A 15365-nucleotide genomic window follows, 5' to 3' on the forward strand; every position below is an offset into this window, starting at 1 on the left:
CAAACCGGGTTTACCATCTATAACAAATAATGCGATTGACAGTTTGTTGTTGTGCAGCAAACGGATAGGTGAGTTGAAGGTCAAGCCTAATATTATTTCTTAGCAGATTGTGGATGAAAAGAAAGAAATATTTCCCATGAGATGCATACAACAGCTAATAAACAAGCCTAACATGTATGATATTATCCACTTAAGACAAGCTTTTGCATGGTCACATGTCCAGCTGTAAAGGTTGGTCTGAACTCATATTTGATTTTTCAAAATCACAAGAAAAATAAACGAAAAAATTATGAAAGCTCAGTGTACTTTCTTTAACACATTACTTACAGTCCATGCTCTCTCTCAATGAACATAACATATCCAATGCTGGTCACTGAGGTAAAATAAATAGTAACCAAATTGCAAATATTTACAGATCAGTCCAATGACCTGCACAGTGGCAACAATATTTCCCAGAGGGCTTCACAGTTGGGAAGAGTTTTATCATCGAAATACTAACAACTAAAATACATTTTCCGTGGTTATGCTTTTGAACGAAGTAACTTTCAAAAGAAGAGTTATTGGTAGAAATTATCTTTTGAGTTTAGTTTTAAACAATCAAACTAAAATAGATCATTCACATATTCTGACCCTTTTTAACAGTATTGTTTTGAAAATGTCAGGGCAAAATAATAAAAAAAGTGCATATTTACTTTGCAAATCAGGTCTGTTATGCCAATTCAAATATACGTGCGTAGGTACTCCCCTCTTCTAAGTGAGACGCTTATACAACCAAGTTCACCATTGGTAAAAGACAATATTGACAGGTATAAAACGCAATGAAAGTAAACACTGGAGATACCCTGTGACGAGACAGTCACGTCCACAGAGAAGTGTACTGAATATGCCAGTATTGTTTCTATTACTTACTACAAAGGTCTTAATAATCTCTTCAATACATCCTCTTCATTTGATTATAGGCAGTAATGTGTTTTTGGAAATTTTTGTTTTTATTATTTGGAAAGGGTCACGTGACTGTTCCTTTAGCAGGTCAAACAAAGTCCACAGGTTCAAGGTAAACAACCGCTGAATAGGGCAAATAGAGGCGGACCGGATGATGACTGTCTCCTCATAAGTGATTGGATGACGGGAGTCTTTATAAATCCGGATTGCATTGAAGACAATTTTAGTAAACATTGGACAAGGAAGAAGAAAACACTATCACTGCAACTGAAAAACTGGACAAATCATGAGTGGTGGATGTCCGTACTTTGAGAAGAGGCATCTGTACGTTTCAACTGCTGTTTCATTTAAAATAGCGCACAAGGATTTAACATTTTTCCAAATGTATTATTAGTATTTGCAATTAATTTGCTAATGATAATGAGAAAGGCCTTCTCTCTCCACACTGCAGGTTATTCAAAAACAAGCCTCCCAAAACAGAAGAAGAAGAGGATCCCTCTCAGGCAGGCGTTAACAAGGCCAGTAAAGGAGGAATCATCTATGGAGACTACCTACAGGTAGAAAACACCACCACCATCATATATTTGTTCCTGGCTTTTCTAAAGTACTGGAAATTGTTTTTAAATTGTTTTTTTCCAACTCTCAGCTCGACAAAATCCTCACAGCCCAGCTGTTGCAGAGTGAAGTGAAGGGTAATAAGATCCACGATGAGCACCTCTTCATTGTCACCCATCAAGGTAATACTAATATTTTAGAGCATTTTAATAATTGTATAACAGTACTAAACTAGTTGTTTTAATCTAGTAATTAGTCTTTAACGTTTCAAAATAAGAAACATGGCTTCCCCATATACGGAAAATATCATATGTACGATGATTTTAACCAAGAACAGTCACTATTTTTGAAGTGTTTTGCACTCAGCCCTGACAGTTTAATGGTATACGTTCACCTTGTAATATAACACTAAGATGTTTACGATGTTTAAACTCTCTCTGTTCTATTTCAGCCTATGAACTGTGGTTCAAACAGATTCTGTTTGAACTTGACTCAGTGCGACAAATCTTCACCAGTGGACATGTAAGTCACATCTCTGGGTTGAAAGAATCTTACAAAGGTTTTGGTATTGTGTTTTGTTAACTTGATCATGACAGAATACAAATTAGCATGAATCAAACACAAAGTTCCATAACTAAGAATTGATTCTGAAGTAAATAACTTTTTGTGAAAACTAACTTACATGAAGTGAAATACGAACTGTCAGTGTTGGAGATTGGATGCTCCTATTAAATCAAGCAGTGGGACATTCTAATACATGAAAGAGTATTAAATCATCATATTAGAGAACACTATGAATTGTCAGATCTCACAGTGTGGCTTTTATACAAGGAAGTAATATCTAAAAGGACTTTTCTGGCTTTGGAGTTCAGTTAGGGAAAAAATTTAAATTACATTTTTTGAGCATTCTTCTTTCTGATGTTCTAAATAAAAATTAAAGCAACAGTTGTAATTTAAGAATGAGTTTTCCTGGAAGGGACACACATTAGGTTGACAAAACAAGGACGCAAAAATGTGATGCTTTACTAGGACAGGTAATAATTACCTGACAAATGTTATTATTCCTCCAGGTCCGAGACGAGCGCAACATGCTCAAAGTCAATACACGAATTCACAGGGTTGTAAAGATCTTCAAACTGCTGGTCGACCAGTTTACGGTTTTGGAAACAATGACAGCTTTGGACTTTTTTGACTTCAGGTAAGCTCATACATATCCCCTAGCCCTCTCTACTTCAGCTCTTAAACATGTATAAGTATATATACATGTACATACACTCTGTCAGTGCTGTGCGCCTGTGTGCTTACTTGTGTGCTTGTGTGTAGGGAATACCTTGCTCCAGCTTCTGGATTCCAAAGCCTCCAGTTTCGGATCTTGGAGAACAAAATCGGTGTCCCGGACAACCTGAGGGTTCCATACAACAAACGTCATTACAGGGACAATTTCAAGGGTCATGAAAGCGAGATGCTGCTTGCCACTGAACAGGAGCCAACGCTTTTAAAACTTGTCGAGGTATGTTTTGCCATTCTCAAACTTTGTCAAACTTGTGTTTTTTCAACTGTATCTTGCTTTGGATAAGCCTATCTGCTATGAAAAGTAAAAGAATATGTGATGAAACATTGGGTTGTTCTTCTCAGGAGTGGCTTGAGAGAACTCCTGGCTTGGACTCGGATGGATTCAATTTTTGGGAAAGGCTGGAAATCAATATATTTGAAGGGCTGAATCAGGAGTCGGAGAAAATTGAGGTACGAGATGACTCCAGCTTTTAAAAAAAAGAAATGTATGACCTGGAGTGCACAGGTGATTGACAGAGACTGCATTGTTTCCCTCTCTCTCTCTCAAGGAATTGCCAGATTCGGAGGAGAAGGAAGAACTGATGGCTGAGCTCGTCCAAAAGAAAGAGCTATTCACGTCTCTGTTTGATGAAAAACGCCATGACCATCTTCTTAGCAAAGGTGTGTGCCCTAAACAAATTGATGATTGTTTAACATCAAATGTCACAATCCAGTTTTTGTCAAGGCTTCACATGAGTGTGTTTTACCTTTAACTCAAAATTGTTCATACATTATTATTTGGGTAGCTCACAAATTAAATAACAAAGGGAATATGTGGTACTTTTAAAGTAAAACGCATTTTCATATTTGCTCACAAGGTGAGAGGCGGCTCTCTTACAAGGCTCTCCAAGGTGCCCTTATGATCTACTTTTACAGGTATGTTTTTTAACAGTGTTTCTTTAACATTAATTTGTGAAGTGCAACTCTGCCTACACATTGCATCTGTGTTAGGTGTGCATCAGATTCCTATAGTTATACAACAACAGTTGGCCTCGTTATTGGGTATTTTGACATTCATCTGTGTTTCTGTCAGTTTCACCCAAAGGTGTGGTTAAACCATGCTTTGTGGTTAAGACGCAATATCACATGAGACTCGTTATAAAACACTGTGAGACTCAATGGTGTCATGTCACACTCGCAGGATAGTGATAATTAATGTGAAACTGCTGGATAAAAGATGTTAACTGCATTGTGGGAAGTGAGAGTCACTCTCATTTGACAAGTTCTGTGAACAGAGGCCGGACACATTTGTAATACACCACTTGATCATACTCAAACACAAACATCTCCTTATTACCTTTTAGGGAAGAGCCCAGGTTCCAGGTTCCTTTCCAGCTGCTCACAAACCTCATGGATATCGACACCCTCATGACAAAATGGAGATGTAAGAACTGGAGCATCCCTGTTAGTTGCTGCACTCTCTCACATGTTAACAATTGTAAAATGTGGAGAAAAAGCTTAATTATCCAATGTTTTCAAATTAAGCCCTAGGGCAAAGCTAGACTTCACAGAGCTAAAGTTAGTTTAGGCAAATGATTGTTACAAAAACCTCTACACCAGCTGATAAATGCAATAACCTTTTCCCCATAAAAAAACATACAGTATTGTATACTCAATTTTGTCCCACATCATTGTACAGCTTCAGATCCAAATTTCCCAAATCACAAAGGATATTTCTGTGTTCTGTTTCAGACAATCATGTATGCATGGTGCATCGTATGATTGGCAGCAAAGCCGGCACAGGGGGCTCATCAGGCTACCACTACCTGAGATCTACCGTCAGGTAGTGTATGCTTTAAACTTTAACGTACTGATGAAACACTGAGTATTGTTAACAGTTTGGAGCCAATTTAGATAAAGGACAGGACACTACTGCTACTTTCTGCTTATCTAAACAAGCCTGTCATATCATCACTTCTTCTTAACATGCACAAGCTAGAACTATAACTTAAAAGTTTATTTTAAAATGGAGCTATGAAACAGTTCTTTATTCAGTATTCATTAGTCAGAAAGCAAAATTGTCAACATATGCTCAATTGGAATATTGCATGATTACATAAGTTAATATTGAATCAATGATTCTCTTTCCCTTCAGTGACCGCTACAAAGTCTTTGTAGATCTGTTCAACTTGGCGACGTTCCTAGTGCCTCGCCACTGGGTGCCCAAGCTAAACCCCAACATTCACACGTTCCTGTACACGGCTGAATTCTGCGACAGCTCCTACTGCAGCAGTGAAGACTCAGACTGTTGATTCTTTGCACAGATTAAAGGTTTAAGTTACAGCAAAGGTGGCCATCAAAGCATGCAAAGAAAACATCCATTGAAGAAAATAATGATACTCTCTTTTTGTTCTCATTGTGACGATAACAGCATGTCAAATATCCTGCAAATTATGGTAACCAAGAACAGAACAGAAAATTGTGTGCTCATCGGTTGCATCAGGGGGCAAGCAACTTGTGACGCAGTCTCTGAAATGAATAGATTCAAAGGACACATTTGACTATTTTTATTCTAATCTCTAATCTTGACCGGTCACAAAGTACAGCAGATGGCTCCTTGATACGATTTGCTCAGATGTTTTCTCAATAGAATTATGTAAATTCCCTGTGACTGCCATGAAAGCAAATGGATGGATGAGAGCAGTGATCAAACTGGTGGCGATGATGGGTTTCCTTACAAAGGCATTATCTTTCATGTCAGGACAGGGAAGATGTCACAAGGGAGCCATTTTAGAATGGGTCCTAAATGCATGAAGGAGTACATATAATGACAATTATCTGTATAAACAATCATATCAACATCTAAAATAGAACAATTTGCATAGCATACTCGTGTATCTATAAACCATGAACCGTAAAATGTGTACATACTGTTAATAATGTGTTTTGTATAGTATGCTAAACTATATGATGTTAAATTAATTGTATGTATTTATGCAGTGATTGCGATCTCTGTATAGACCAATTTATTAGCCATATCACCTGTAGTATGTATCTACCTTGTGTATTTAATAAGATACATTTTTGTACAGCGCATATATTATTGTTCCAGTGTTGTGTCAACGTGTGTGTGTGTGTGTGTGTATGTTGATTGCTCAGGAATTGTCTAACATGTATCAGCAAATTAAGTGATTTATTTTGCTTCAGATGTGGAACATTTCAATAAAGACATTATTTAAAGTTACACTTGAAGGCAAGGAGATGATTCATATATTGTCAGCAGTTACCACAAACATTCACTCTCATAAACGCATACAAGGACACAGACACAAATTCACACAATCTCGTCAAATGAAAACTGATGCTACTGAATCTGCGATACCTGGGAAGAAAAACAAAAATAATATAGTTTTAATCCCTTTGAGGATATTGACCATAACATCACACAGTCACTAACTAAATAGGCGACAAAAAACTGAAAATCACAAAGATAAAGATCATACTCACCACAAACATTGCCACCTATTTTTATATAAACATAACCCTCGTCCCCCCATGTGGTTCCCCAGGAGTTCTGCACAATCCAGTATGGAATATCCCCTAAAACAGACAACATCCATTTCGAGATTTAATTATTTACAGGGTAAAGGGCAGTGTGTGTTTGTGTGTGTGTGTCTATGTGTGTCTGTGTTCTTCAGCGGCAACCACTTTAGACTGTTGCATAACCACTCAAATCCTTGTGTAATACCCACAAAACACAAGTGTATGTGAAATAATTATTGTAAAGGCAGGTAAAAATATTGATGTTTGAACTTCATCCAGCCATAAACAGTGACATTATCACTGCTATTAATCAAATTAAACCTTTAACACATTTCAAAACATCTTTTCACGTTAGTTTTGTGGTTCTAACGCAGGACAAATGGATGCAAGAGTTCACTGTCGAAATAATCAGAACTTATATTCTTAGAAATCCTGCAACATGCAGTAAGATGTGCACACAAATGTTTGCCTACCCTGCAACTCCCTGACCGTACCAAATACGTCCAACAGGACAAAGGCAACATGTGATATGTCAAATCTACACACTGTAAATAGAGCAACATGTTTTTTTATTACACAAATATGCTTTAAATGATTAGTTTTTCTAAAATACAGTAATGTGTATTCAGTGTTGTGGGATAATGACATCCTTCCAACGTAGTTTTTTTCCTTAAGAGGAGTGCTGTTTGCAGTAGCAATTTATGATTAAGACCATATACTATATATATATATATATATATATCTTTAAATTATGTCCTAGGGTTGACCTAAAAAAGTTAATTTTTAAATCAAATAAAATGTCAAATCCATTGTATTTCTTTCATTCTAATGCCAGTTGGTGAGTGGTGACAGCATGTACCAATAGTGTTGTATCCAACAACGAGGACAGCATGATTAGACCATTGGCTAGAGCAGTGGTGCTGGATGATTCCACCGAGGTAATCCTGCCAGCTGACAGCATCCACGATAACAGCCAAGGGACCACGCTCCACCAGCTGACCCATCATGGCCTCCTCACGACCACTGAAAAACAGAAACATGTCCTTTTGAGGCAGCGAGATCTCGGGTGAGAACACTGACTTCTGTGGCACAATAATGTCAACCACACTGTTAAGTCATCATTGGAATAATAAAATCCATTAGGAAACAAACTGAATGAATGTCATTACTTAAAGGTGCACTATGCAGTTTCAGGGAGGGTATTTGTTTACATTGTCAAAGCCTGCCGCTTACAAAACATATTCAGTATTGAATAATTATTTAATCATAAATCAAAACAACATTATTTTGAGGCTCATGCAACCAAATGTAAGATAAGAATATGTTTGGAAACAAGACTGTGGGCCCTACTGCTGTAAACAACAACAGTGAAACAGTCACTTTAAAAAGGTAGATTTTATATCTTCAACAGTGTTCCATGGAACCAATTTTCTTGTGAGGAAGGTTTGTCTATTCATTTATGAGAATATACCTTAACAATGTTCACTTCTCTGACACACCAAAAGTTCCATAGTACACCTTTAAGATTAACATTTCACTGGATCTTATTGCACAATTTTATTCGGGATCAGCATCTCATCTGCATCCAGTATTAATGTCTGACCAGCTATTGCACCTTTTCTCATCCAATCAACTGGCATTTATCTAAGTTTCTCTGTGGCACATATGCAGAAACCTTATGCGACCTCATCTTGTCCTTCCACCAGATGATTCCCTCTGGGGATAGCTGTGATGCCCTCCTCTGCCAGGCACATGACATATGGGACATGGAGTCCATGTCTGTGCCAAAATACCACACACATGGTGAGGTGAGTGAGGTTTAGTCCTGTTGGGACTTTATGATGCTGTTTTTCTGTTGCTATGCAGCAGTAAAAGCCTGGCTTATGAGTCCCTTAACCAGAAGGTTAATACATCCCCATGACCCCTGACACACCACCCTGTAGAATTGCTCAATTTTAGCAGCATGGTTTACCCAACAATCCAACACTGAAACCTTTCTGACAACAGAGTGTACAAATACGATTTAACATTAGATTCAAATCAAAATCAATTGTCTACTTTGTCCTGCTGGAGAATCTTTACAAATATATAATTATTTTCCCCATTCTTTATACACAAATAGCTTCATCCAATTCAAGTTGTATGTGAGAAAAGAGAAAGTGAAAGACAAAAGGTTAGGTTGGCAAATATTAACTATCTTGGAGACTGTGTTAAATCTACTCCAGCAAAAAAGCAAAAAGAGCATTACAGAACAAATAACCGGCATAACATATGCCTCAGCGTGAGTTACAATTCTGTCAAAATTAAAGAAAATCTGTTTCACTTCAAATCAAGGTAACTGTGAGCCAGTCATGTTTCGCCCAGAGCGAAGAACCTCTGTGCCACTGAGCAATCTGTGTGTGTGTTGACAGAGTAAACACTGTGGTCTGTCATTGCGCAGGACCAATCCCCCTCCCTTTTCCACTGTCCTTGGTACTTTGTGAAGACCACATTAAAATGTAATACCATACACCGTTGTTAATTTTTTGCCTTTATTGTGCATTGAAAACTTGCAAAACATGTGTTTTACCTGAAGTCATGTGTGGTAAAGTTCTTCACAGCAACACTGCCATGTGACGGAGAGACAAAATGGCAAATTCCTGTCTTGGCCGTGTAGGGATACTCTGACTGAGGCAGCAATTTCACTCTGGTCTAGAAAGAACATAGTTTATCTCAGAGAGCGTGTAACCTGAATACAAAATGTTTATTGTGTTTGTTAAGAGATCCAGGCAGTTTTCTACTTTAGGTTTTACAATAAGCAGCAATTATATTTTGCTTATTGCCAATACATAACTATCTGATTCAAAAACAGTCACTTTAGTAGGGTGTCATTTGTGGATGTGAGGTATTGGAAGCTAAGGTAAAAATATCAACATACTTGCTTTAACCAATTCAAAGCTTGGAATGGGGAGCCTCCATTGCAACCTTGGTTTTGGAAGGAGCAGTCCAAAACCTGCTGCACACTGAGTTGCTCCAACTTTGAGCCACTTATAGCGCAGACAGACTGCATGGCACCGACCACACTAAATGCCCAACAACTCCCACACTGCAAGAGGTAAAATGACCGTACTCAGGAAAATAAAAAAACTACAAAGGAAAGCTTGAAAAATCTTTGGAAAGACTGGAATCATGTTTAACAGGATAAATACTTGATTGCTGTAATACATTCTTTAAAAACAAATTAAAAATAGGAACATCAGACTCACACAACATTTAAATACAAATTCAAATGGGGTTTGAATTGTGTCACTAAAGAACTGACACAACGTCACAATGTGTATTCCAAAATCTGATGGTTTTGCATTTAGAATTAAACACAGTATTTGTAAAGACATTTTGTTTAGGACTCTACAGTGACTCTGGCTGCTGTACATGTTGATAAAGTGAGATTATCCGTTTGGTCTGTCCATCTGGAACTGTGGCTGACTGTCTGCTGCCATCTACTGACACCTTATGAATTATGTGTGTCAGCATGTTCACATCTACCACAAATGTGATGCAAACATGATCTCTCAGTGTAAAAATGCAACATTGTGCTGCTCTTTGTGGTTCCATGGCTCATAATCAATCCTTAAACCAAAATCAGTCATTATTGCTTGGACTTGAAATTGCTATGAGATGGGTTGAAAGACACTTGAGTCACAAAAGTGATATCAAGATAAGGTGAAACTGGATCTAGATGAATGTATGAGATATGAGTGTCTTTGTATATGCTCCTGCATTTAATATTCTCACCATCTATCCAACAATCTAGCTGTTGTGGAAACTCAGTCCTGGCAGGAGAAAAATAAATCTGGGATGATAAAAAGCGGTTGGTGATTGTGGTCATGTTCAGACTTCCCCTGGAGGGGTTAGCCTTACCTGAATGCAAGAGAGTAAAATATATGTTTATCTTGCCAGCCTTAACTTGCATGGGCTACGTCTCTCCCTTAGGACAACAGTTTTACTGTGAAAATTATCTTCCCCTACGGCAAGTTGACTGATGGAAAAGATAAAGGACAAAAGGAAGCAGAAAGTGAACCTTCAGTGGGGATAAGCAACCACTCTCTCACACTGTATGTTGTTCCCAGGTTCCCTCTGCTCTCTTTACAAAAGCCACACTTAATGGCTTAGTTTATCATTCCCCAACTGCTTTTTCCTGACCATTATCATAGCCATCCTCCACTTTAAAATGAGCCCGGGCTTATAATTGCTTCACTTGGATCTTTGACTTTGGCTGTGCAGAATGATGCATGTTCTGGGTTTGACGCTAGAGGGCTGTTTTTTAAATGTATCTACTGAAGGGGGAAATGTTTCTGCTCACCTTAAAACCGCTGGCTTTTGGAAGCCAACAGTCCCTTCAAGTTCCTGTTAATGATGCAGAAATGTGAGGCCTTCAATGCAGATACTGTACGTTTATGGACTTGTTGGTGAAGTTGGAGACATCATATGTCCAGAATTTAAAGCGTTGAATAAACAATATTAGCATATTCACATATTGTGGATTTTTCAATATGTGAGAAAGGCTAAATGTAATTATAAAAATGTTAATCAAGGATTATCTACTTTTTTTCTTTTTTTTTCGGGATGTCTTCCCTGACAATGATAATTATTCCAAGAAGAGTATTTGAATATTCTTGAAAATTGCTTGAAGAGGATCTTTAAAAACAAAATGGATATTCATGCCTGAGGTTACTATTTCTCTTTAGACATCATAAACTTTATATTAAGTAAGAACTAATACAAACTGTGTATTCTGTACTACAGTGTGTTCCTACCGATACAGCATAGCTGTGTATAAACCTTACTGCTTGTTGATTCTGGACAGGTGCCACCACTGCTTTGTCTCTCCAGTCAAATTTGTCTGGGAGCTCCTCTGTCTTCAGTCCAGAGAAAAGAAGAGCTCTGTCAGCGCTTGCTCGAAGGTAGACATCTGTACATATAACAGTTACAGCTCAAGGTCATTCTGTTCATTGTAAACAATGATATATACAGGCTACAGTCAGAGATTTACCTGCAAAACCTCAAGTTGTGAATAAGATATTAACTGTATGTAGGGCTGCAACTAACGATTATTTTGATAATCGATTAATCTGTCGATTATTTTCTTGATTAATCGATTATTAATCGATTAGTTTTTTGGTCCGTAAAATGTCAGAAAATGGTAAAACATTTTGATAAATTTTCCGATGTTGACGTCCTCAAATGTATTGCTATGATATTTCAGTTTACTAAAATAGGATTAAAGAAACCAGAAAATATTCACATTTGAGAAGCTGAAATCGGAAAATTTGGAATTTTTTTATTAAAAAATTACTCGAAACGATTAATCGAGTATCAAAATAGTTGGTGATTATTTTAATAATCAATTAATAATCGATTCTTCAGATTAATCGTTGCAGCTCTAACTGTATGGTAGATTCCCTATACAAAGTACATGTGCGTAATCCAATTCTACAAATGTACAATATGCAACCGATTTTGGGATTACCTCTGAATTCCTCCTGTGAGAGGTCAGAGAACTGGTTGACGCCATACTTGGCAGACTGTGGTGTTGTGGAGAATGAGTTCAGGAATGCATGCCGCTTTGTAGCACTCTGCAATAACACAAACAACACATTAGATGCGAGATAGTTAACTGGGACAGGGCCATCATAAGGTAGGCAACTTGATGTAAAACATTTTTTGAAATAAAATTCAACACTGAAGAGGTTTTACAAAAAACATGAAAATAAATATTATAAAGCTAAATTATGCTAACTTTGTAAGAGATAATATCGAGGGCTTGGAGCAATACGGGCGTAAGTGACATATTTGGCGAAAATGACTTTTATATATAATTTTAAATGTCTTGATACATTTTATCCAACGGTAAAAGAATAACGTCACTATAAATTTAACTTTTTGAAATAAAGGCTGAAAACATAAAGGCGTAAGTGAAAACCTTTGGTTGAGTTTGGAGCAAAAAAGGCGTACGTGCACCAGGCTTGGCGCACAAAAGGCGTAAATGCATCATAAATAGGCTATGACCACTTCCGCCAGCGTCTATTCGCTTGCGTCGAAAAGCTACGCAGCCCTGACGCAGCCCCCTCCTATTCCGGTTGCTGGCTTTCCCCTATTGTGATCCCCCTCAAATTCGGAAACAATTCGCTCAGTCAACCCGTGTGCTTATGTGCAGCGCTCTCTCTCTCTCTCTCACACACACACACACACAGGGTGTGAGAAGTCACATTACTGTAGACAGAAATAAAGTGTGGCGATACTTCGGGATAATAATATTGGCGGCGGCGGTCCGGGATGCATCCTAGCTTAGCCTAGCTGTCCAACTTCATTGTACAACTACCCCCGGGCAGAAATACCCTCATAAACTCTGGAAAATGAAGCGTGGGGGTTTGAATTGAGCACCGGACCTTATAACCAGCTAGATTGAGATCTGCCGTTCCCTTTCTTTGGTGAATAGGGACTATGCAGCGGTGTTTTAGCGACGGGGAAAGATTCCAACGGCTTCCACTATCACCTAGCAACTCTTACGGCTACTTGCTGCAGTTGGTGTAGCGCTCACAACGTCAAAACCCTGTTCTGCCTGTAAACAGACGGACTACGGCTCTGACTACAGCGATAGGAGGTGGTGACATAAGTTCTCGAATGCTAAAAATTCTACTCGACCGCCGTAGCCGTCCTCTCAACCGCCGATGATAATGTTACCAGAGATAACACTACGTGGGTGGCTAGTTAACTCCGGTTAAGTTATCCCGTGAGCTCCTCGGGGGCTAAAGTGTATGGTGTCTTGACATGCTGGTTAGAAAGCAACACACTATGTATATTCCTTTTGTCTTTAATAGTTTTTGTGTGGCGTTTGCGGGTTTAGCCATTTCTCTGACAGTCTCTGGACGTGAAGACGTTCCATCAAAATAAGTCCCCCCCCGGCACTATTTTGCAGGACACCGCTGCTGCTTCCCGGGGTTAGCCCCGCCCTAGATGATTGTGATTGGTTTAAACAAATACAAACAGGCTAGCCCAGTTTCCCCCGGTTTCCCCACCCGAATAGACGGCTCTAAACAGAGTGCTTCCAGACCCTACTACTTGCTGTAGTTTGGTCTGGCTTTGCGAGACTATAAATAGGCTAAAAGAGCTGACCATATGGAGGGATTGCAGAAAAGACCAACATTTAAAATACAGAAAAAGTGTTTTGAATATGTTTGGAGAACCTGATATACCCACATATGATGGAGAAAATATGGACACTAAATTAAACACTTTATTTTTGATTTTTTTTTCATAAATAATTTTTTGATTTTTTTTTACAAATATGAATTCCTTGAAGCCTAATCTCTATTTAAGTAGAGGTTGCTTCAATATGCTGTTTTTTATTAAATATTTACAATCAATAAAAAGTTTGTTTTTGCTCTCCTGAAAAATTCAGAAAATGTCTCTTACGCCCCTTTTGCGCCAAGCCCTCGATATAACCCACGGGTTATCTACTATCTTATCAACTAACTAGTGATGGAAAGGAATCCAGCACATATAGTATTTCCATTTTATGCTAACAACAAACTTTCACTCGGCTAAATCTGATAAAGAAATATTAAACATTTTACTCCACTTATTCAAAATGTAGGCTAATTTATTGTTATTGTACCTTGCAGATTTAAATTTTACAAGAAAAAGCATATGGTAGCCTACAATCAGTTTTGTTGATTTATCTTGACCCATTTAAAGTAACATTATGTCCAACCTAATATAAATGATAGTAGTGGATAATAGAAACACTTCATGTAGCCTAGCCTTTAATGCAATACAATTCAACAGAACAACATAATAAAGCCTCTGAAATTATCCTAAAATTGAGTTATTACTCAAACATTTAACTTTAAACAAATTAAACTATAGCCAATGAATAGGGCTAAACTAGGCATATAATTTCGTCAACGTCACCTTCTAGTCAATTGGCTATTCATGTTCCTCACATTTTGGTAGGCGTGGTCTGTAGTGACAAGCCTACGCCTACGCAGACGTTTGTTTTTATTTTTTGACGTGTAGAACTTGCGTGTAGAAAAAAAGTGCTGAAGCGTGTTTACAACGTGATGTGTCAAGCGTTTTCATACTTGTCTGCGTCTACCTCATATTTTATATCTCTTACCTGAAAATTGACGTGACGTCGTTTGAATTCCTCGCTGTTGCTTCCATACAGGCGGTGGAACTGCTCTCTGAACGAGTTGAAATCATTAAACCTGGTCCCCGTCTCGCTCACATTTTTACAACACAAAGGAGACGCGAGTGAGACAACGGTCGCTATGAGAAGTGCATACATATGGCTGCCCCTCATTTGACGAAGAGACTTCGGTAAAAAAAAAAGGGAAGTAAATAGGCTACAAAAGTGACATTAGCGGAAAAGGTGAGGATGTGTTTGTGGTGCACGCGCAGCGATCAAGCAACTTCCTTTGAAACAGAAAGTAGAATACCATCGACAAGAATACAATAAAATAAGGGAGTAATAGGCCCTTGTATAATAGGTCCATGAATAGGCCTAGCCTACTTGGAGTCCAGTTAAAGAGTTGTCCTTGTCTTTTGTCTTACCAAAATAAAAAGTAAAAGTCTTGCAGATGTTATGTAGTAGGTTAAGTAAGCCTTTACCCAAGCTATAAGAATAAGTCTGACTTGAGCCATATTTTGTCCAGTTTTCATAAACATTAATTTTGTATTGTAGGCCTACACAGCCATTTTAGTATTGTTATTTTTTTACTTACCTTGATCTAGAACACTATCATGGTTTTAAATTAAAGTTCATATTCATTATTGAAAAAACATGTTAGGCCTATGTCACATTTGCCACTGAAACAGGTGCACTGTATACTAAATAATGTGTATAATTTGTGAACTGAACACACACCCAACCCCACATCTACACACATTGTACAGTTGCATTGCAGTAGTTGCTTTCAGGCACAGTAGCAGCTGCACACAATCTTTTTTTTTCAGCCTGTGCTTTGTGAGTACCAGCCAACCAGTGAGTACACTGGTAGACAAAGTAGGCT

General features: G+C 38.0%; 2 protein-coding genes across 3 annotated transcripts; one reads left to right on the forward strand and one right to left on the reverse strand.

The window, feature by feature from the left end:
- Window positions 1-1228: 1228 nt before the first annotated feature.
- tdo2a (tryptophan 2,3-dioxygenase a) lies at window positions 1229-5256 on the forward strand (the record flags this gene model as incomplete). Its single annotated transcript, XM_080035899.1, has 12 exons — window positions 1229-1266; window positions 1394-1499; window positions 1589-1679; window positions 1949-2019; window positions 2568-2695; window positions 2821-3007; window positions 3133-3240; window positions 3339-3450; window positions 3648-3705; window positions 4134-4213; window positions 4522-4612; window positions 4925-5256. 12 exons carry the CDS (start codon window positions 1229-1231, stop codon window positions 5079-5081), a joined length of 1227 nt encoding a protein of 408 aa, XP_079892025.1. The 3' UTR covers window positions 5082-5256.
- A 493-nt stretch (window positions 5257-5749) lies between these two features.
- On the reverse strand, window positions 5750-14736 carry ctso (cathepsin O). 2 transcript variants are annotated; one of them, XM_080035822.1, is made up of 8 exons: window positions 14471-14736; window positions 11822-11927; window positions 11139-11263; window positions 9230-9397; window positions 8882-9003; window positions 7172-7335; window positions 6277-6369; window positions 5750-6151 (listed from the first exon to the last, which is right to left on the reverse strand). In XM_080035822.1, the coding sequence occupies exons 1-8, from the start codon at window positions 14654-14656 to the stop codon at window positions 6117-6119; spliced, it is 999 nt and encodes a 332-aa protein (XP_079891948.1). In that variant the 5' UTR covers window positions 14657-14736; the 3' UTR covers window positions 5750-6116. The 2 variants fall into 2 exon arrangements, with proteins under 2 accessions (XP_079891948.1, XP_079891949.1); XM_080035823.1 differs by lacking the exon at window positions 9230-9397.
- Between the last annotated feature and the right edge of the window lie 629 nt (window positions 14737-15365).

Source organism: Ammodytes marinus (assembly GCF_949987685.1).
Source record: "Ammodytes marinus genome assembly, chromosome: 10".
In the NCBI taxonomy this organism is placed as follows: domain Eukaryota; kingdom Metazoa; phylum Chordata; class Actinopteri; order Uranoscopiformes; family Ammodytidae; genus Ammodytes; species Ammodytes marinus.

Bases quoted from the DNA above. Each gene is read 5' to 3' on its own strand.
- ctso (XM_080035822.1), bottom strand. From the start codon at position 14,656: ATGAGGGGCAGCCATATGTATGCACTTCTCATAGCGACCGTTGTCTCA. The intron at 11,264-11,821 runs GTAATCCCAAAA...TTATATGTACAG, and splicing joins CTCACAGGAGGAATTCAGAG to ATGTCTACCTTCGAGCAAGC. The intron at 6,370-7,171 runs GTACATGCTGTC...TGTCTGTTTTAG, and splicing joins TGTTGGATACAACACTATTG to GGGATATTCCATACTGGATT.